The following is a 21,674-nucleotide window of genomic DNA, read 5'->3' as shown; positions in this document are numbered from 1 at the left end:
GGACATGGGTACTTCAAAAGGAGGCTTCAGGGAGTAGAGGGGTAAGGATAAGATAAGGAAGAGAAGGAGGAGAGGTAGCAGGAGGCTCCACGTGAGATAATATCAACTTCAAAGCCCTAAACCTACACTGTCTTTCTCTTGGGTATAAAGGAAATGTCTAAGTAAGATGAAATAACAATAATAACTTCTGTTCCTCCTACTCTACTCTGCTTTCCAGAGGATGACCTTCATCTATCTTCATTTGGTGAGCCTGTCCTTGGGAAGATATAAGCCTTTTCAAAACAGAAAAGAAGCAGAACAATTCACAGGCAAGGAAATACAAATACCTCTTAAATATATAGAAAGATATCAAGGGACTTCCCCGGCGGTCCAGTGGTTATGACTCCGCGCTTCCAATGCAGGGAACGCGGGTTCAATCCCTGGTCAGGGAACTAGGATCCCACATGCTGCGGGGCAACTGAGCCTGTGCGTCACAACTAGAAAGGCCGAGTGCCGCAACGAGAGAGCCTGCGTGCCACAACTACAGAGCCCACGTGCTCTGGAGCCCTCGCGCCACAACTACAGAGCCCACGCGCTCTGGAGCCCACCCGCCACAACTAGAAAGAAGCCCGCATGCCGCGACGAAGAGCCCATGCGCTGCAACAAAAGATTCGGCATGCCATAACTAAGACCCAACACAGCCAAAAAATAAATAAATATTTTAAAAAAGGATGATAAACTTTTTTTTTTTAACATCTTTATTGGAGTATAATTGCTTTACAATGGTGTGTTAGTTTCTGCTTTATAACAAAGTGAATCAGTTATACATATACGTATGTTCCCATATCTCTTCCCTCTTGCATCTCCCGGAGATAAATGCACAATGAAACATTACTGAGATGCCATTTTTCACCTATCAGTGGTAAATACTCTAAAGTTTAACAACACACTGCTGGTAAGGCTGTGGAGAAACACCCTCATATGCTGCTCATGGGAATATCAATTGGTATAACCTTTACAGAGGGCAATTTTGCAATATTGTCAAAATTATCAATACATACTTCCTTTGACCTAGCAATTCCACATCTGGAAATTTAACTTACAGATATACTTGCACCTCAGTAAAATAACATATGTTTGTGAATAATCACTGTAGCACTGCCTGTAATATGAAAAGAATAGAAACAAACCAATGTCCATCAACAGAGACCAGTTAAATAAACTGCAGAACAGCCACAGAGTAGAAGAATACGTAGCCGTTCAAAGGATCATACATGTATGTATTGAAATGGAAAGACCTCCAAGATATAATGTAAGTGAAAAAAATTACAAACTTTCATTAAAAAGATGGGGAAAATAAAAGTATATATTTGTATTTGCTTGTATAGGCATACAGGAACTCTGCTAAGATCCATAAGTAATTTAAAAGTGGTTACCTTACCTTTGTGGGTAGGAGCAGTAATTGGGTGGATAAAAGGACAGGGTTGGAAAGGTCTTTTTACTGTGTAAATTCAGATGTTTTAAAGCTTTTGAAACATGCAACTGTTACCCGTTCAAAATTTTAATTTAAAAATATTTTTTTTCTACATATCTCTACCTGGACCTCCCACTCACTGGTGCCAGCTCTGGGCTGCGAGGCCACCCAGAGCAGTTCTGATCCTTTTCCATGGGGCAAGACTCTAGCCATCTGTCGAGAGGTCTCCCCAGGTGATACAAACCTGTTTCCTGCCACTGCTGCTTACACCACATGGTTCCCACCATCTCACTGCCTTCCCTATGGTAGTCACGAGTGCTGTTCACCAAATGTTTCTGCTTTTCTGCCTCTGAACACATGGCTGGATGGCAGGCCCTGGCCTCCTGGTAGCTGGACGAAGCCATGTGATTAGCTCTGGCCCATGAATTTTGAGAAGCAACGAATATCACTTCTGGACTACAGCATTTAGTTACCAGTGTTAGAACCCCAGAGCACTTTTTTCCTTTGCCAAGTTACTGGCAATATTCCAGACAGTAGCTGCTGTCAGCTTGAGTCTCAACATGAAGAGCCCCAAGTTAACCTGCAGTGGAGCATAAGGAAGGTAGAAACCTTGTTGGTCGAAGCCACTGAAAGAGCTGGGAGTTGTTTGTCTCTGCAGCATAGCCTAGCCTAGTCTGACTGGGACACTCCTGAAGCAATGTGAGCAGCACCAAGCAGGGGTGAGACTTTAACAGCCTCTGACCTTGGGGTCCATGAGGGTCATTATACTCACAGCACTGCCTCAATAGTGTCCTGGATCTCCCCCTGCAGCTGTGGCTCCTTCCGGTAGGTCTCCACCAGCAGCAAGGCCTGTTCGTAGCTGGCACAGTACACTTTATAGACTTGCTCCAACTCCTCTTGGAATTCCAGGAATAAGTTGCCTGACAGTGAAAAGCAACAAGGAGTTCTCAAAAGCATGTCTGCATGTCCTCTTGCTTAGGTCAGAGAGGAGGTAAGTGACACAGCTAAGCATTCCAGCTCTGGAGTGAGACTGCCAGGCTTAACCAGTGTTGTTGCCTTGGGCAAGTCACCTCATCTTCCTGAGCTTCTATTTTTTTCATCTCACTTTCAAAAGGCTGCTGTAGGATTAAGTAACAGAACGATGTAGAGCTCAGACTGGTGCGCTGCCTATATTTAATAAATGGTAGCAACAATTATAGCAATAATATTGATAATTCTCATATTTGGACAGTGCTTTATAGTTTACAAAACACACTCATGTTATATCTTTACAATTACTATGTGTGGCAAGTATGACTCCAAATGCTCTGTTTATAAAGAATCCCTACAGCACAGCATGGATAGTCACAAATGTGGGCTTTGGAGTCAGAGAGAAGTAAGGCCAGATCTCCAGCCAACCCTTCCCCAGTAGCGTAATCTAGGGCGAGTATTTGACCCCTCTAACCCTCCATATTTTCACCTATAGACTGGAATAAAAATAGTGCTCACCTCCAAATGTTCATTGCGAGGATTAAATCAAATAACGCATGTAAAGCACCTGACACAAACTTCATTCACCAAAAATTTACCAACTGCTTATTTATTGACTATGTGCCAGGCACTCTTCTAAGTTCTGTGAACAAAACAATGACCCTGCCTCATGGGGCTGATATTCTAGTGGGGAAAACAGACAATAAATAAATATATTACATATGCCAGGTAGTGGTGAGTACCATAAATCTAAACAAAGCCAGATAAAGAGTTAGAGAGTGGTAGGAGATCTATTTAGGAAAGACCTCCATAAAGACGTGGATGTTTATCAGAGACCAAAAGAACCCAGGCCTGCAGAAATAGAGAACAAACGTATGGACACCAAGGGGGGAAAGTGGCGGGGGTGGGGGGGATGAATTGGGAGATTGGGATTGACGTATACACACTAATATGTATAAAATAGATAACTAATAAGAACCTGCTGTACAAAAAATAAATAAAATAGCTTTGTGACCACCTAGAGGGGTGGGATAGGGAGGGTGGGAGGGAGGGAGACGCAAGAGGGAAGAGATATGGGAACATATGTATATGTATAACTGATTCACTTTGTTATAAAGCAGAAACTAACACACCATTGTAAAGCAATTATACTCCAATAAAAATGTTTTTAAAAATAAATAAATAAATAAAATAAAATGCAAAAATTCAAAAAAAAAAAAGAACCCACCGCTAGGAATGTCTGGGGGAAGAGCAGCACCAGGCTTACGGAAGGACAAATGCAAAGACCTGAAGGCATGTGAACGCTTGACAGCTGGGTGACACAAGAAGGCAGGTGTGGCTGGAACACAGTAAGCAAGGGCACAAAGTAGAGAAAATAAACAGGAAACTGAAGCCAGATCATGTAGGGCCTTAAAGTAAGTAAGTAAGGTGTAGTAAGATGTTTGGATTTTATTCTTATGGTGGCAGAAAGCAAATGGAGGGTTTTGAGCAGGGGTGACATGATCTGGTTTCTGTTTGAAAAGGAACATTCCCATGCTCAATTTCAGCAGCACATACATTAAAGGTAGAATAACACAGGACAGATTAGCATGGCCCCTGCACATGAGTGACATGCAAATTTGTGACGTGTTCTATATTTTAAAATCAGAAACTTATGAGATTGATTATTTGTAGGGGGAGATAGAACGGGGTGGAAAGAACAGGGAATGGGTCAGGGTAGTAGGGATGAGAGGGGAGCAATGCTTCGTTGAATATACCTTTCTATATAGCTCAGATCTTGGAACCATGGTAATGTTTCACATACTCCCAAAATAAATATATAATTGAGACCAACCAGGATGTGGAGGGGGAACCCCGAATAGAATACAAACAATAAGGAATGAACCTAATTCTATTACAAATGAATAACATAACCACACTGAAGGGTGTAGGAAGAAATTAACGTAAGTAACTATTTTTCACAAAGGCACAGGTTAGTAATGCTGATTATAACATAATAAAAAAATATTTTATGTGTCTACTAACTTCGAACAAATAAGTAAATACACTGAAGATAATGGCAGCCATTTCCACCTGTCACAGAAAGATGCTACAAATAAGAAAAGGCAAAAGACTAGAAAGAACCCTGAGGTGCTGGACTGGAATTGGAGGTTATCAGTAGGAACTCATGGTTTTAAATATTTTAAATACATAAATACAGATGGATAGATACAGAAAGAAATGTAGATATGTGTACATGCACGTGTTGGTATATATACATATATTTCCTAACTCTGTCAGCTAAGAGGGCCTAGAAACAATTACACCCCAGGAGCAACAAGCACACCTAGATCTTAGAACCTGCTGTCTAAATACCATTCTCCAAAGGTAGGAACCAGGGCTCCTAGGGAAAAAGCTGATTCCAAGGATGAGGCAGGGAAAATACAAGATGAGCCTAGAACATCTTGTGGGGTCAGAAAGTAAGAAAGTGCTCACAAATTGTTGGAGACATACTGAAAGGACACAGGTGCCAACTTGAAAGAGTTCCCTATGGCCAAAGCTGGTAAAATTTGAGCAAGAAAATGAATATTAATAGTACTGGGTTCTGACTCATGGAATAAAGTAAATATCCATGAGTTTATACTTATATAAATAGTTGAATAAAGAAATGAACGGGTGAGGGACTTCCCTGGTGGCGCAGTGGTTAAGAATCTGCCTGCCAGACAAAAGACCTGTATACAGAAAATTATAAGACACTGATGAAAGAAATTAAAGATGTTACAAATAGATGGAGAGATATACCATGTTCCTGGATTGGAAGAATCAACATTGTGAAAATGACTCTACTACCCAAAGCAATCTACAGATTCAATGCAATCCCTATCAAACTACCACTGGCATTTTTCACAGAACTAGAACAAAAAATTTCACAATTTGTATGGACACACAAAAGACCCCGAATAGCCAAAGCAATCTTGAGAACGAAAAATGGAGCTGGGGGAATCAGGCTCCCTGACTTCAGACTATATTACAAAGCTTCAGTAATCAAGACAGTTTGGTACTGGCACAAAAACAGAAATATAGATCAATGGAACAGGATAGAAAGCCCAGAGATAAACCCACACACATATGGTCACCTTATCTTTGATAAAGGAGGCAAGCATATACAGTGGAGAAAAGACAGCCTCTTCAATAAGTGGTGCTGGGAAAATTGGACAGCTACATGTAAAAGTATGAAATTAGAACACTCCCTGACACCATGCACAAAAATAAACTCAAAATGGATTAAAGACCTAAGTGTAAGGGCAGACACTATCAAACTCTTAGAGGAAAACATAGGCAGAACACTCTATGACATACATCACAGCAAGATTCTTTTTGACCCAGCTCCCAGAGAAATGGAAATAAGAACACAAATAAACAAATGGGACCTAATGAAACTTAAAAGCTTTTGCACAGCAAAGGAAACCATAAACAAGACCAAAAGACAACCATCAGAATGGGAGAAAATATTTGCAAATGAAGCAACTGACAAAGGATTAATCTCCAAGATTTACAAGCAGCTCATGCAGCTCAATAACAAAAAAACGAACAACCCAATCCAAAAATGGGCAGAAGACATAAATAGACATTTATCCAAAGAAGATATACAGATGGCCTACAGACACATGAAAGAATGCTCAACATCATTAATCATTAGAGAAATGCAAATCAAAACTACAATGAGATATCATCTCACACCGGTCAGAATGGCCATCATCAAAAAATCTAGAAACAATAAATGCTGGAGAGGGTGTGGAGGAAAGGGAACACTCTTGCACTGTTGGTGGGAATGTAAATTGATACAGCCACTATGGAGAACAGTATGGAGGTTCCTTAAAAAACTACAAATAGAACTACCATATGACCCAGCAATCCCACTACTGGGCATATACCCTGAGAAAACCATAGGTCAAAAAGAGTCATGTACCAAAATGTTCATTGCAGCTCTATTTACAATAGCCAGGACATGGAAGCAACCTAAATGTCCATCGACAGATGAATGGATAAAGAAGATGTGGCACATATATACAATGGAATATTACTCAGCCATAAAAAGAAATGAAATGGATGTATTTGTAATGAGGTGGATGGAGTTAGAGTCTGTCATACAGAGTGAAGTAAGTCAGAAAGAGAAAAACAAATACAGTATGCTAACACATATATACGGAATCTAAGGAAAAAAAAAAAAAAAAAAAGGCCATGAAGAACCTAGTGGCAAGATGGGAATAAAGACACAGACCTACCAGAGAATGGACTTGAGGATATGGGGAGGGGGTGGGGTGAGATGTGACAGGGTAAGAGAGTGTCATGGACATATATACACTACCAAATGTAAAATAGATAGCTAGTGGGAAGCAGCCGCATAGCACAGGGAGATCAGCTTGGTGCTTTGTGACCACCTAGAGGGGTGGGATGGGGAGGGTGGGAGGGAGGGAGATGCAAGAGGGAAGAGAAATGGGAACATATTGTATATGTATAACTGATTCACTTTGTTATAAAGCAGAAGCTAACACACCATTGTAAGGCAATTATACTTCAATAAAGATGTTTAAAAAAAAAAAAAAAAAAAAGAATCTGCCTGCCAATGCAGGGGACACGGGTTCGATCCCTGGTCCGGGAAGATCCCACATGCCGTGAAGCAACTAAGCCTGTGCACCGCAACTACTGAGCCTGTGCTCTAGAGCCCACATGCCACAACTACTAAAGCCCGCGCGCCTAGAGCCCGTGCTCCGCAACAAGAAGCCCACACACCGCAACGAAGAGTAGCCCCCGCTCGCTGCAACTAGAGAAAGCCTGCGTGCAGCAACGAAGACCCAATGCAGCCAAAAATAAATAAATAAAATAAATAAATTTATTTTTAAAAAAAAAGAAATGAATGGGTGGGACTTCCCTGGTGGTCCAGTAGTTAAGAATCTACCTTCCAATGCAGGGGATGCGGGTTCAATCCTTGGTCAGGGAACTAAGATTCCACATGTTGCGGGGCAACTAAGCCCATGTGCCACAACTAGAGAGCCTGCGTGCCACAACTAGAGAGAAGCCTGCCGCAACAAAGAGCCCATGCACCACAACAAAGACCCAGCATAGAAAAAAAAAAAAGCTGGCAAAATTTGAATAAGGTCTGTAGAGTTAATAGTATTGCAGTGAGTTAATTTCCTCATTTTAATAATTGCACTATGGATATGTAAGATGTAAAAATTAGGGGAAGTTGGAAGAAGGGTATATAGGAGCTCTCTGTATTATTTTTGTAACTTTTCTATAAGTCTAAAATTATTTCAAGATAAAAAGTGTAAAAAGAACCTTGAAGACATCATGCTAAGTGAAGTAAACCAGTTACAAAAATACATATACTATATGATTCCATTTACATGAGGTACCTAGAGTAGTCAAATTCAGAGAGACAGAGGGTAGAATAGTGGCCACCAGGGGCTGGTCGTCAGTTTAGGGTGAGGAAAAAGTTCTAGACATGAACAGTGGTGATGGTGGAACAACAATGTGATTGTACTTAATGTCACTAAACTATACACTTAAAAATGGTTAAAATGGTAAATTTTGTATGTTACGTGTATTTTACTACAACAACAAAAAAACTTTAAATAAAAGACTTTTTAAAACACTGCACGCAGACTTCCCTGGTGGCGCAATGGTTAAGAATCCGCCTGCCAGTGCAGGGGACACAGGTTCGAGCCCTGGTCTGGGAGGACCCCACTTGCCACGGAGCAACGAAGCCCGTGAGCCACAACTACTGAGCCCGTGTGCCACAACTACTGAAGCCCACATGCCAGGGGCCTGTGCTCCACAACAAGAGAAGCCACCGCAATGAGAAGCCCGCGCACCGCAACGAAGAGTAGCTCTCACTCGCCGCAACTAGAGAAAGCCCGCGCACAGCAACGAAGACCCAACGCAGCCAAAAATAAATAAATGAATAAATAAATGTATTTAAAAAAAAACCAAAACCCTGCAAGCTAATGTTATAACTGCTATATTCATAATTGCCAAACCCTGGAAGCAACCAACTTGTCCCTCAGTAGGTGAATGGATAAGTAAACTGCACTATATCCATACAACAGAGTATGATTCAGTCATAAAAATGAAATGAGATATCAAGCCAGGAAAAGACACGGAGAAACCTTAAATGTTTACTACTAGATGAAAGAAGCAACTCTGAAAAGGCTACATACTGTATGATTCCAGCAATATGACATTCTGGAAAAGGCAAAACTATGGAGACAGTAAAAAGAGCAGTGGTTTCCAGGGGTTGGGGTTTGGGGAGGGATGAATAGGCAGAGCACAGAGGATTTTTAGAGAAGGGAAACTATGTATGAAACTGTAATGGTGGCGTCGTACATTATACATTACTCTAAACCCACAGAACTGAACAACACACAGAGTGAACCCCAATGTACACTATGGACTTTAGTCAATAATAATATATCAATATTCACTTGTCAGTTATAATAAATGTACCACACTAATGCAAGGTGTTAATAATAGGGGGAACTGTGTGGGGGGAGGGGTACATGGGAACTTTCTGTACTTTCTACTTAATTTTCTTCTTTTTACAGATTTAATTTTATTTATCTTTGGCTGCATTGGGTCTTCATTGCTGCATGTGGGCTTTCTCTAGTTGTGGCGAGTGGGAGCTACTCTTCATTGCGGTTCACAGACTTCTCATTGCAGTGGCTTCTCTTGTTGCAGAGCACGGGCTCTAGGCGCACAGGCTTCAGCAGTTGTGGCATGCAGGCTCAGTAGTTGTGACGCACAGGCTTAGTTGCTCTGCGGCCTGTGGGATCTTCCCAGACCAGGGATCGAACCCACGTGCCCTGCATTGGCAGGCAGATTCTTATCCACTGCGTCACCATGGAAGTCCCTACTTATTTTTTCTTTTTTTCTTTTTGGTTTTTTTTTTGCTTTTGTTTTGTTTTGTTTTTTGGCCGTGCCATGCGCCTTGTGGGATCCTAGCTCCCCGACCAGGGATCAAACCTGTGCCCCTGCAATGGAAGCGCAGAGTCCTAACCACTGGGAATTCCCTCTACTTAATTTTTCTGTAAATCTAAAAGTGCTCTAAAAAATAAAGTCTATTAGAGCTATACTGTGTTGAGACTAAACCAGAAGTCAAAATGGAAATAGGAATAGCTATTAGATGGCTACTATAAATACCCAGGCAAGAGTATTTGGTTGTCTATCTGGGGGAAAGTGGTGAGGGTGAAGAGAAATGTATTAGTCACAAAAGGGCAAGTAAGCCACGGACCACAGGAAGCCCAGGTGACCCTACTGCTTGCTAACGCTGTGCACTGTACCCATGAAATACAACAGGCCCCCCCTTGAAACACATCAGATGGTACCTAGACCAGCGTCATCCAGCTCTCAGCAAAGACTCCCACAGCAAGACTCCCACCCCAGGAACCAAACCCTCTCTCCAGTGCTGGTCAAGCCAATCCTCAGAGAGAACTCCCTCAGGGGAAGCCCCCAGAACAAGGGAGAACATGACCAGGAAAGATTACCTGAAACTGCAGCTAGGGAGAATGTGTATGATAGGGAGATCAGCCAGCTGCAGAGATGATCCCACTAAGAGATAGCTTGGGCGTAGCCCTGAAACCTAGGGCAGTTCCCACATTCTTCGTTACTAGGGTGATTCTGCAGGAACACAACAAATGCCAAAGAAACCTTACCATACCAGTATATGGCCAGAGGCAGGGGCACTTCAGTAACTGAAGGGTGGAGGAAGGCAAACTCCCCTAGAGCAGAGAGCAGAGCTGTCCAACAGGCAGGAATGCTTGGGGCACCAAAGACTTATTTCCTCTCCTCTTGTCCTTCCTTAGTCACAGATTGGGAAGAAATCACAGCAGCAAAGAGTTACTCCCAGTATCAAAAGGGTACTCTACCTCTAGCTGGGAGAAATGAGAAAGGGAGGCAGGAAAGCCAAGAGCTGGGGCTATAGTCTGAAAGAGCTGTTCAAATCATGACTTAGCCTTGTCAAGCTGTGTGACCTTAGGAAAGTTAATTAACCTCTCTGAGTCTCAGGTTTTCCTTTAGTAAAATGGGGATAATAATAATAATAATCAACAAGTAACAGTGTCATAAGAATAAAAAGGGCTACCACATGTTAGGTACCCACAGTCCCGGTTGGCACAGAAACGGGTACTATTTTCATGCAGAAGGCATGAAACTGAAGCTCAGAGACATGAAGGAGCTGTGGGTGGCAGAACCCTGCGAGTCAGACTCCAAAGTCTCTGCTCTAAACCACTCAACCTGCAAGCCATGGCCACAGATGGCTACTGGGCACCTGAAATATGGAGAATCCCAACTGAGATGTGCTGTCAGTGTAAAAGACACCGGATTGCAAAGACTGTACCAAAAAAAAAGTAAAATGTATCATGAATAAGTTTTATATTGATTACATGTTGAAATATTATTTTGGATACATTGGGTTAAACGAGATATATCATTAAAATTAATTTTACTTGCTTTAGTTTTTTTAATGTAGCTACTCAAAAACTTTAAATTTGGCTCACACTACATTTCTTTTAGACAACACTGGACTACAGCATGATGCCTTCCCGTCATAGGACCCTGTGTGGGAACTCCTGTGAACATCTGCGTCGTGTCTGGAATCATTTGTAAGAACACGGAACCTGACTCACTTGGGAGGTTCACGCCCGAGGTCCAAAAATCTTTTAAAATGCTGGGGCTGGGACTTCCACGGTGGCAGAGTGGTTAAGAATCCTCCTGCCAATGCAGGGGACACAGGTTTGAGCCCCGGTCCGGGAAGATCCCACATGCCGCAGAGCAACGAAGCCTGTGTGCCACAACTATTGAGCCTGCGCTCTAGAGCCTGTGAGCCACAACTACTGAGCCCACGTGCCACAACTACTGAAGCCCACATGCCTAGAGCCCGCACTCCACAGCAAGACAAGCCACAGCAATGAGAAGCCCGCACACCGCAACGAAGAGTAGCCCCTGCTCACTGCAACTAGAGAAAGCCCGCGCGCAGCAACGAAGACCCAACGCAGCCAAATAAATAAATAAATAAATTTAAAATGCTGTGGCTATGGAATTGGGAAAAGGGCCTTCCTTGCATAGCAGGGCCTGGGGGCTGAGAGGGGAATAGAGAGAACTGGTAGGCGCCAGCTCAGCCTTGATTAGGCACAAAGTTGCACCTAGGAGAAGAAAAGCTATGTGGATTCTTTGCGTCTCTTTTTGGCTAACCACAAGGGGCAGAGGATGAGGAGGTTATTTTCTGTACGCTCAGTAAAGGTCAGGGAATAGGTTTGCCGAATTAGGGAGGGGGGGGAATACAAGATGCTTGGTTAAATTTGAATTTCAGATAAATAATGAAGAATATTTTAGTATAAGTGTGTCCCAAATGTCCTGTGGGATATACTTATACTAAAACATTATTCATTGCTTATGTAAAATTCAAATATAATTGGGCATCCTGTATTTTATGTGGCAACTCCACCAGGGAAGTAGTGAAGGCAGGGAATGGAGATGTTACCAGGTATGCTGAGAAGACAAAGCAGCACCTTGACTCTTTGCAGGTCAAGCAGGAAGGCAGAGGTGGATAAGTGAGGACCCTTAACAAGGAACTAGTGGACCCTAGAACCCATAGCAACAGACGATGCTAACCTCAGAGTCCCCAGAACCTTGGATTGTCTTCAACCTGAGGTTATAACAAATTCCACTCAAATAAGTGGTAATTATTAACAGAAATAAGGATAAAATGATAAAAGGTAAGAATATCTACCCAGATACTTAAAAAAAAAATCTTGTTCCTTAATTTTGCATTTAAATATTCCTCTATTTAAAGGAAATAGTCACTCTTTCACATTGCTGTTTTAATGAAGAATCATAATTTTAGGAGAATAGTAAACACACTATACACAGGCTTCAATCCCACTCTCTACTGAATGGAAGCTGTTCAGTGCAGTAGTTGAGAGCACTGGCTCCAGAGGCCACCTGCCGCAACGCACATCCTCCTGGCTCTGACACTAGCTGGATGACCTTAAGCAGGTTACTTCCTCTCTCTGTGCCTCAGTTTCCTCAACTGGGAAATGAGATGACAGCAACTACCATTCAGGGTTGTTGTGAGGATTAAATGAGTTAATACATGTACATCAGAAGAGTGCTGGTCATTTAATGAACACTCAGCAAGTTGGCTTTTTCAAAACGTGTATATTTGTTATTTTTAATCCCCACCATCATCATTCATGTCTAAGAAAGGGTAGAAGACTGGGGGTGTAAAGGCCAGCGTGACTTGGGTGGATGCCCCCACCTCACCCTCTTTTCTGCCTAACACCATTCACCCTTGTCCCCTGACTCCACTTGAAAACCCTTCACCACAGAAATTTTGTCAAGCAGATGCGAAGAGACTGCGGAAGACAGGGATGAGCTTTATACCCACTTGTCCCTCCTTCTTTACATCTGGTCATCCTAACCATTTCAGAATCAGGAGTCTACCTTCATCTCTCACCTAGGTGGAGGTAAAGCCACCAGCTGGTCTCGCTACTTCCACTCTTGCTACCCTCTCACAATCCATTGTCCACCACTACCAAGGGGATCTTTGAAAAACAAATCTGATATCACTTCCCTGCTCAAAACTGTCCAATGACTTCTCATCACACGCAGAATAAACTCCACACTACTTACCAAGACCTAGAATGCCCTACAGGATCTGGTCCTCCTCTGCCTCCGCTATCTTATCTCCTAATACTCTCCCCTCACTCATTCCCCTGGAGCCACACCAGGCTTCTTTCTGCCTGTCCTTCAAAAATCCCAGGCTCATCCCTGCCTCAGGGCCTTTGCATAGCTCTTCTCTCTACTCTCCCTCCAGATCTTCTCATAGCTGGCTCCTCCCTAACAGCTCTCAGTTCAAATGTCCTCTCCTCAGGAGGCCTTCTCTTTTCTCAAACGTTACTAAAATTGTCATTCTTTAAATTACAAATTACTACTTAAAATTCTCCTGTTTATCTGTGTGTCATGTGTCTCTCTCGCTAACGTGTTAACCCGTGAGAAGAGAAGATTGGACCCTCTGGTTGATGCTGTGACCCCAGCACACAGCACAGTGACTGGTACACTGCAGGAGCTCAGTAAATAACTGTTGAACGAATGAATGTGAAAGAATCCCAGAAGAAAGTCTCAGCCACTCCACTAACCAATTTTGTGTCCATTAGGATGTCCTCCCTGTCTCTAGGCCTCAGTCTCTTCATCTGTAGTGACGGGGTTGGACTGGATATTATTTGAGGGTCCTGCCAGCTCTGACATGCTATATTTCAGGGATCCCCAAAACAGCCTCTCACTGAGCTGTATTTCCCTGGAATGCTGGAGAAAATACAGCAATGATCACACGCCGAGACCAATTCCTCAGCAACCTCAGGCTGCTAACTGCCTGGTTTTTTGCTTACCGATCAGCTGCACTTGTTCCTCTTCCCTGGCGGCTGTCTCCTGCAGATCATGAAGCAATTTGCTGTTCACCTTGATGATATCATCGATATTTGAGAACAGGACATCCAGATCTCCCTGCGGCAGCTGGAAGGAACAAAGGCACCATGGGAGGTCGCTTAGGAGTTCAGTAGAGTGACTTTTTTTTGCAGGCTTTGGACAGTAGTCCAGAACAGTCACACCACTGGGGTTCCATCACTCTTGGGAAGACTGTCCCAGTGGAATGTTTGCAAGGACTTTGAAATTTTATAATTAGGTATTTTCATTACTCTACAAGAAGAGAGGGAGAGACGAAGTGCTCAGCATGAAAGTAAAGCTGAACTGTATTATCCTAGGTCTGCTGCCAACTATAATTTTTCTTCTCTCATTTTCCCCATCTGTCATATACGTGTGGGAAGTTGGACTTCTTTCCACCTCTGACATACTTGGCACCTACCACCATTACCTTGAGATATATTCTGAACTCCAGCCCCTATGAACTAAGCTATCCCACTGTTAAAAAGGATGCAGGACATCTATATATGTGCATGAACATATATAGGATATATATAGAGATAGACATCCTGGATGCACAATCAAGTGGGAAAAGCTAACTGTAGAAAAATAGAGTATGCTCTCATTTTTGCTAGAATAAGTAACAGGGAATTCCCTGGCAGTCCAGCGGTTAAGACTCGGGCTGTCTTAACCCCGACACTGCTGTGGACCCAGGTTCGATCCCTGGTCAGGGAACTAAGATCCCCAAGCCATCTGGTGTGGCCAAAAACAAACAAACAAAAAATAAAATAAGTGGGGGGCTTCCCTGGTGGCGCGGTGGTTGAGAATCTGCCTGCCAATGCAGGGGACATGGGTTCGAGCCCTGGTCTGGGAAGATCCCACATGCCGTGGAGCAACTAGGCCCGTGAGCCACAACTACTGAGCCTGCGCGTCTGGAGCCTGTGCTCCGCAACAAGAGAGGCCACAATAGTGAGAGGTCCGCGCACCGCGATGAAGAGCGGCCCCCACTTGCCACAACTAGAGAAAGCCCTCACACAGAAACGAAGACCCAACACAGCCAAAACTAAATTAATTAATTAATTAATTAAAAAAAAAATCTCAATGCCTAAACCCCCCCAAAAAAATAAATAAATAAATAAAATAAAATAAGTAACAATCTATATTTGTTTGTTTAATGCCTACAGAGAAAATCCCAATTTCTAGAGGGTGAAATATGAGAGGGCTTTCACCTTCTACATTATCTATTTGATTATTTCATTCATTAAATAAACACTAGTTGAAGTCCACTATTTACGTGTCAAGAACTGGGATACATTGAACTAAACAGCCTTTCCCTTTATGGACCTTACGTGCTAGGGGATGCTTGCCATTTTAGAGAGAGAGCCTGTGTTATTTCTGAAATCAGGGGGAAAAAAGATGTAAAAAATTAACACTAAAATAGATACCCATCATAATGATAACTTTTCCATGTTACCACCCTCCAAATGAGACAATTAGAAATAGGTCACTTAAAAGAATCTGTTCTAAACTTAATAAAGGACTATTTTATCCATTAGTTCACTTAATTCTCTGAGATGATTATTCTCTGCCCATTTAGCAGATGAATATACTAAGGCTCCAAGGTGTTAAAAAGCCTTGCTGAAGGTTGCAGGGCCAGTAAGTGGAAGCTTACATCCAGGTGACTTCACATCCACCACACTTCCCCCTCCATCAAGCCTGCCCCAGGAACAGATGTGAGGTTTCAGGAGCTGGGACACTCGCCCCTATAAAGACAGGCTGAGTGTGGCCCCACCCAGGTACCTGCTGCAGGTGGCTCCTAATGTCCGAGGCACACAGCTGGAGCACGTGCAAGTAGGAGACCTCAGTGTCGATGAGTTCCCTGACGGCCAGACTCTGATGGAGCAAGGATCTCTCCTCAGGGACCCGACCTTCCCCGTCTGGACTCCCTGTCCTAGAGGACAGCTCATCAGCCCCATGATCAGTCATGTCAGCAGGTTCTGGGAAAGACAAACACATCCAGACTCACTTCTGGGAGCTCTATTGGGACATGCTGTCTCTAACCCAAAGACAACTATTAATCAGATGGCCTAAAAACATCTTTAGCTGCCTACAGAGTCAAGATGAACTGCGTATAAGCATTTGTGGGCAGTATCTGAACAATCTTAAAAGGTAGAACGCAGCTCAGATAATTGTTGACATTTTAAATTCATTTCCCAGGGTTCAGACAATGTGCTTGCCTGGCTTTTCTTCTATTTTCCCCCCAGGTCTTGACCTAGATTTCTTTATCTGGTTCAGCTGAGTCTCTCTCACCCTCCTTCTCCCAGCAGTTCCCTCCTCTCTACCCACTACTACCCCATTCAGGCCATACTACCTATCGCCTGGACTATTTCCGCCGCCTCCAGGATCATTTTTTCAAATCCACACCCCTCTCCCACCTGCTGCCACCCACATCCATTCATCCTGGATATGCTTCCAGTTTAAACTTCCTGAAACAAAGCTTGTGATCCTGGTATTCTCTGTTGTGAGACTGTAATAGCTATCTGCTGCTCTGTGGTCTACCTCTGACTTCGTTTTCCTCTTCCCTGACACACTCCAGTGAAAGAAAGTTATGTGCTTTTCTCCATACCTGCATGGTCATTTCCTGCCTCCATGCTTTTGCACCTGCTGTGACCCCTCCCATGTCCCTATGCTCTGACATTCATCTCTAAGGCCTTTCCTGATCCTCCCAGACAGATGTACTTTTCTCCTTTATCTCTAAGTTTTAAAAGTACAAATGGCAATACTGTGGACAAAAAATATCTCCCTACTATAGAACACCTAGAAATGCTAGATCAGCTATAACAAACTTCCTTTTCACTGCATGGCAAGGCTTGCAAGAAAGTAAAGGAGGGACTTCCCTGGTGGTGCAGTGGTTAAGAATCTGCCTGCCAATGCAGGGGACACGGGTTCGAGCCCTGGTCCAGGAAGATCCCACATGCCACAGAGCAACTAAGCCCGTGCGCCACAACTACTGAGCCTGCGCTCTAGAGCCCACGAGCCACAACTACTGAAGCCCCGCACCTAGAGCCTGTGCTCCGCAACAAGAGAAGCCACCACAATGAGAAGCCCGCGCACTGCAACAAAGAGTAGCCCCCGCTCACCACAACTAGAGAAAGCCTGCGCGCAGCAACGAAGACCCAACGTAGCCAAAAATAAATAAATTAAAAAAAAAAAAAAAGAAAGAAAGTAAAGGAAATCAGCAGGGATCCCCAAACAGGGAACTGAAAACCAGATCAGGAGCAGCTAAGCTGATGCAGCTGTAGCCAAAGTGGACAGGATGGGCAGGGAAGAGGGCACTGCCCAGCTCTGTGATCCAGAGACTTGGGCATCAGTGCCCAGGCAGAATCAGGAAACAAGCTCCTCTCGAGAACTGGGATCCCTCAAGCACGCCAGTGAAATGGTGGATTAGAAAAAAAAGTCTCCCTACCCACACAGAAGATGACAAAGATGTTTCTGCATCTTGGCTTGGGTCCTGAGTAAAGGAAAAAGTCCTTTCTGAAAATTCATAACAACAGGCCTGCTTTCACTGGGTTGTAGGTTCAAATGTATACTACATATGTGGTCCAAGGAGCTCAATGCTGATAAATAAACAAAAAAACAAGTCCTGGAATAGTGCTACTATGAGTACCCACAGAAAAAAATAAAACGTCTCCAGGAGGACACATCCTTAACCTAGGCCACATGGTACTCCAAGAGATAACCCTGTCCTGAAGATGAGCTCAAAATCCAAAATTACAAGAACTCCAGTGAAGTGAGCATCATCAGAGACAACAGAGCAGGATTACACCCTGAAAACATCAGATAATCAAACTATCAAATAGAAACTATAAAATAAGCAGGAAAAGAAAAGACGTACAAAAAATAAAGACCCGTATGATTTTTTAAAGCACCAGGCAGAACTTACAGAAATTAAAAATTTAGTCTTTGACATTAAAAATTAAATGGACAGTTTAAACATTTAGGAACGAGAAGTAGTAAAGGGGCAGATAGATCCAAAGAAATTATCCAGACTGCTAAAAAGAAAGAGAAAATCATGGAAAATATGAAAGAGAATTAAGGGATCTGAATATTGAAATAAGAAGATCATGTACTAAATCTGTGTTCCAGAAGACAAGAATAAACAGAGTGAGAAGAGGCAATATATGAAGAGATGAGACTCATAATTGTCCAGAATTTACAAAAGATATGAATTCTTAGGTCTAGGAAGTACAAGTCCCAAGCAGGATAAGTTTTAAAAAAAAATCACATCGAAACACACTGAGAGGAAATTTCAGAACCTTGACGTCCTGGAGAATTTACCTTATAGTTTCCTTGTCAGGAAACTATGTTCTACCAAAATAAAGAAATAAATCACGACACAAGATACAGAGAACTGGTAATATAATATGTGAGAGAGGCTGAGGAAATCCCTAGGATAGGTGAAAGGAAATTCTAAGTTTGACTGTTGGTGACAGACAGACAGCAAACAGTCTGGGCTAGAGTATTAGAATGTTTTGAGAACAAATTTATTGAATCAGTAGAGAATATGGTCCTTATTTAGGCATAATTACACAGACGGGGACCTCCCTGGTGGTTCAGTGGGTAAGACTCCACGCTCCCAATGCAGGGGGCCCAGGTTCGATCCCTGGTCAGGAACTAGATCCCGCATACATGCTGTAACTGAGAGTCCGCATGCTGTAACTAAGAAGTCAGCATGCCGCAACTAAGAAGCCTGCATGCTGCAACTAAAGATCCTGCATGCCACAACTAAGACCCGGCACAGCCTAAATAAATAAATAAATAAATATTTTTTTAAAAAATTACACAGATAAGACATACGAAACTAAGAAACAAACCAACAAATAAAAACAAAACAATTGTTATAACAATTTTTATAACAAAAAATTGTGCAGAAAAGATAAAATTATGTGTCACTACCCAATTCAGTTATAAATAGAATCTACACAAGTAATAATACAAGTGGTCTAATTCATATTATGTACTGAGAGGACAGGGTGATGGAGAGGGAGAAAAAATGAGCTAAAGCCTCATCGTCCATAGTGGAAATCAAAGAACAATGTCTAAATCGAAAGCTCAAGAAGGAGCAGTACACGTGTGTTATAAAACAATCAGCTAAAAACAACAGAAGGAATTGCCTGGTAGTGGCTGGAGCAGGAAAGAGAAGAGAACAGGCTGCTTTTCATAACAAACATTGCAGAATCACCTGTCTCTCTCATCACAAATGTAGAACTATCCATCTCTTTAAATTACAGCTTTGAAGTGAACTAAGAACTAAATGTAAGAAAAAGTGAGAATTCCTCAATTTTGCTGGAGATCAATATTCAAAAATAAATCATATTCCTGTGTATACCAACAACAATTTTTAAGAGTGCAATTTAAGGAAAAATAGCAGCATAATAATAAAAAGATTTAATAACACATAATATTTATTCCTTCCTAAATATCTTAATTTAACAAAAGATGGGGAGTTCCCTGGTGGCCTAGTTGTTAGGATTCCAGGCTTTCACTGCCGTGGCCCACGTTCAATCCCTAGTTGGGGAACTGAGGTCTCACAAGCTATGCATCCAAAAAAAAAAAAGATGTACAAGATCTTTATGAAGAAAATTATTAAACTTTATCTAAATATATTTAAGAACTAGTTGGGAATTCCCTGGCAGTCCAGTGGTTAGGACTCTGAGCTTCCACTGCAGGGGGCCCAGGTCTGATCCCTGGTCAGGAACTACACCCACAAGCCACACGGCACAGCCTGAAAAAATAAAAACGAAAACAAAACCACAAAAAAGAACCAGTTACAAGTAGAGATACACTATGTTCATGGATAGGAAAAGTTAATATCATAAAGATGAAAATTGACCCAAACTGATTCAATACAATTTCAATAAGACTCCTGATAGGGTTTGGGGAGTTGGGGTTTTTTTTTAGTAGAACATAATACAATGATTCTAAAATATATATGGACAAAAAGGCTCAGAATGACTAAGGCAATTCTGAAGAACAAGGTGGGGGGACCTGTCCTACCAGATATCTAGATACAGTTGAAAGTCATAATAATTTAAAAGTATAGTATTGACACAGGGGCAAACAGATCAGTAGAACAGATTAGAGAGCCCAGAAGCAGACCACAGTAAATATGGAAACTTGATATATGACATAAGTGTCATTATAAGTCACTGGGAAAAGGATGGTCCATGAGATAACTGGCTTCCCCTATAAAAAAAAAATCAACAAATGCAATCCCACAGCACACACCAAATAAACTCCAGATGGATTAAAAACCTAAATGTTAAATGTGAAACTCTAAATTCTTAGAAGAAAACAGGAAAATATTTTTTTAAACTCTCTAGATAAGAAGGATTTTTTTCAACAAGACATAAAATGTACAAACCCCAAAAGAAAAAAATTGATAAATCTGACTACAATAATATTGGAATGTTCTGTTCATAAACAATTCTAAAATCAAAAGGAAAAGAGGGGCCTTAGATCAGATGATATTTGTAGTGAATACAACCAACAAAAGTTTAATACCTAGGGCTTCCCTGGTGGCACAGTGGTTGAGAATCTGCCTGCCAATGCAGGCGACACGGGTTCGATTCCTGGTCTGGGAAGATCCCACATGCCACGGAGCAGCTGGGCCCGTGAGCCACAATTACTGAGCCTGCGCGTCTGGAGCCTGTGCTCCGCAACGGGAGAGGCCGCAATAGTGAGAGGCCCGCGCACCGCGATGAGGAGTGGCCCCCGCTTGCCACAACTAGAGAAAGCCCTCGCACAGAAACGAAGACCCAACACAGCCATAAATAAATAAATAAATAAACCCAAAAGTTAAAAAAAAGCGACTTTCTATTAAAAAAAAAAAAGTTTAATACCTAGACTATATAAAGAACTACTATGAATCATTAAAACAAGGCAATCTGTAAGAAAAATAGACAAAGGATATGGTTGCAAATACAGTGTTTAAGTTCATTTAGTGTCAATTTTAACCTCCTCCTATGAGATCTTGCTGTAATGCTGAAACTGGAGAGCTAAAACCCAGCTTTCCAGACTCCCTTGCAGCTAAGATTCTAAGATTCCACCAATCAGATGATCTCATGTGAGCCAGAATTTAGAAATTAGATAAGTAGGAAGAGAAGTGATGCTTGAAGTAACTATTTAATGGGGCAGGTACTGCATTGTTCTGAAATCAATAGTTCTGGCAACAGATTGTAGCTAAAGTCATAGAATCTTGAAGCCAGCAGCAGGGGCAGCAGCTTCCCAATTCTTCAGTTTCTGGATTGTTACAGAGGGTAGTGGCTTCTTTGGAGCAGCTTCAGAGCTGTATTATTGTATTAGTACTTTTTTTTGGGGGGGGGTGCCGCACCGTGTAGCATGCGGGATCTTAGTTCCCCAACCAGGGATTGAACCCGTGCCCCCTGTACTGCGAGTGCAGAGCCTTAACCACTGGACCACCAAGGAAGTCCCTGGGACTCATTCCTAAGGCCCATTCTGTGGACTGCTTCTCCAGGCCTTCCACCAATTTGGTAAGCTCCTAAGACCCTCTTTTATTTATTTATTTTTTAAATTTTTATTTATTTATTTATTTATTTTTGGCTGCGCTGGGTCTTGGTTGCTGTGTGCGGGCTTTCTCTAGTTGCAGCAAGCGGGGGCTACTCTTTGTTGAGGTGCATGGGCTTCTCACTGTGGTGGCTTCTCTTGTGGAACACGGGCTCTAGGTGTGCGGGCTTCAGTAGTTGCAGCACGTGGGCTCAGCAGTTGCGGTTTGTGG

At 42.4% G+C, this 21,674-nt stretch overlaps 1 protein-coding gene and 1 non-coding gene across 10 annotated transcripts in view; one reads left to right on the top strand and one right to left on the bottom strand.

The window, feature by feature from the left end:
• The window catches only part of ARHGEF37 (Rho guanine nucleotide exchange factor 37), a 135,480-nt gene that overhangs the window by 101,470 nt on the left and 12,336 nt on the right, over nucleotides 1-21,674 (bottom strand). For all 9 annotated transcript variants that reach the window (XM_059917476.1, XM_059917471.1, XM_059917468.1 and 6 more), the window contains 3 exons: nucleotides 15,677-15,873; nucleotides 13,846-13,969; nucleotides 2,226-2,373 (listed from right to left, as the gene is read on the bottom strand). In XM_059917476.1, coding sequence (XP_059773459.1) covers nucleotides 2,226-2,373; nucleotides 13,846-13,969; nucleotides 15,677-15,862 — 458 coding nt within the window. In that variant the 5' untranslated portion in view covers nucleotides 15,863-15,873. The remainder of the gene's footprint in view (nucleotides 1-2,225; nucleotides 2,374-13,845; nucleotides 13,970-15,676; nucleotides 15,874-21,674) is intronic.
• Nucleotides 3,956-4,063, top strand: LOC132364187 (U6 spliceosomal RNA). The gene has a single exon (XR_009502740.1). It is a non-coding gene; the product is annotated as a U6 spliceosomal RNA (small nuclear RNA).

The sequence above is a fragment of the Balaenoptera ricei genome, chromosome 3 (genome assembly GCF_028023285.1).
Source record: "Balaenoptera ricei isolate mBalRic1 chromosome 3, mBalRic1.hap2, whole genome shotgun sequence".
NCBI lineage: Eukaryota > Metazoa > Chordata > Mammalia > Artiodactyla > Balaenopteridae > Balaenoptera > Balaenoptera ricei.
The sequence above is the reverse complement of the archived record's forward strand: the minus strand, read 5'-3'. Positions and strand labels throughout refer to the sequence as shown.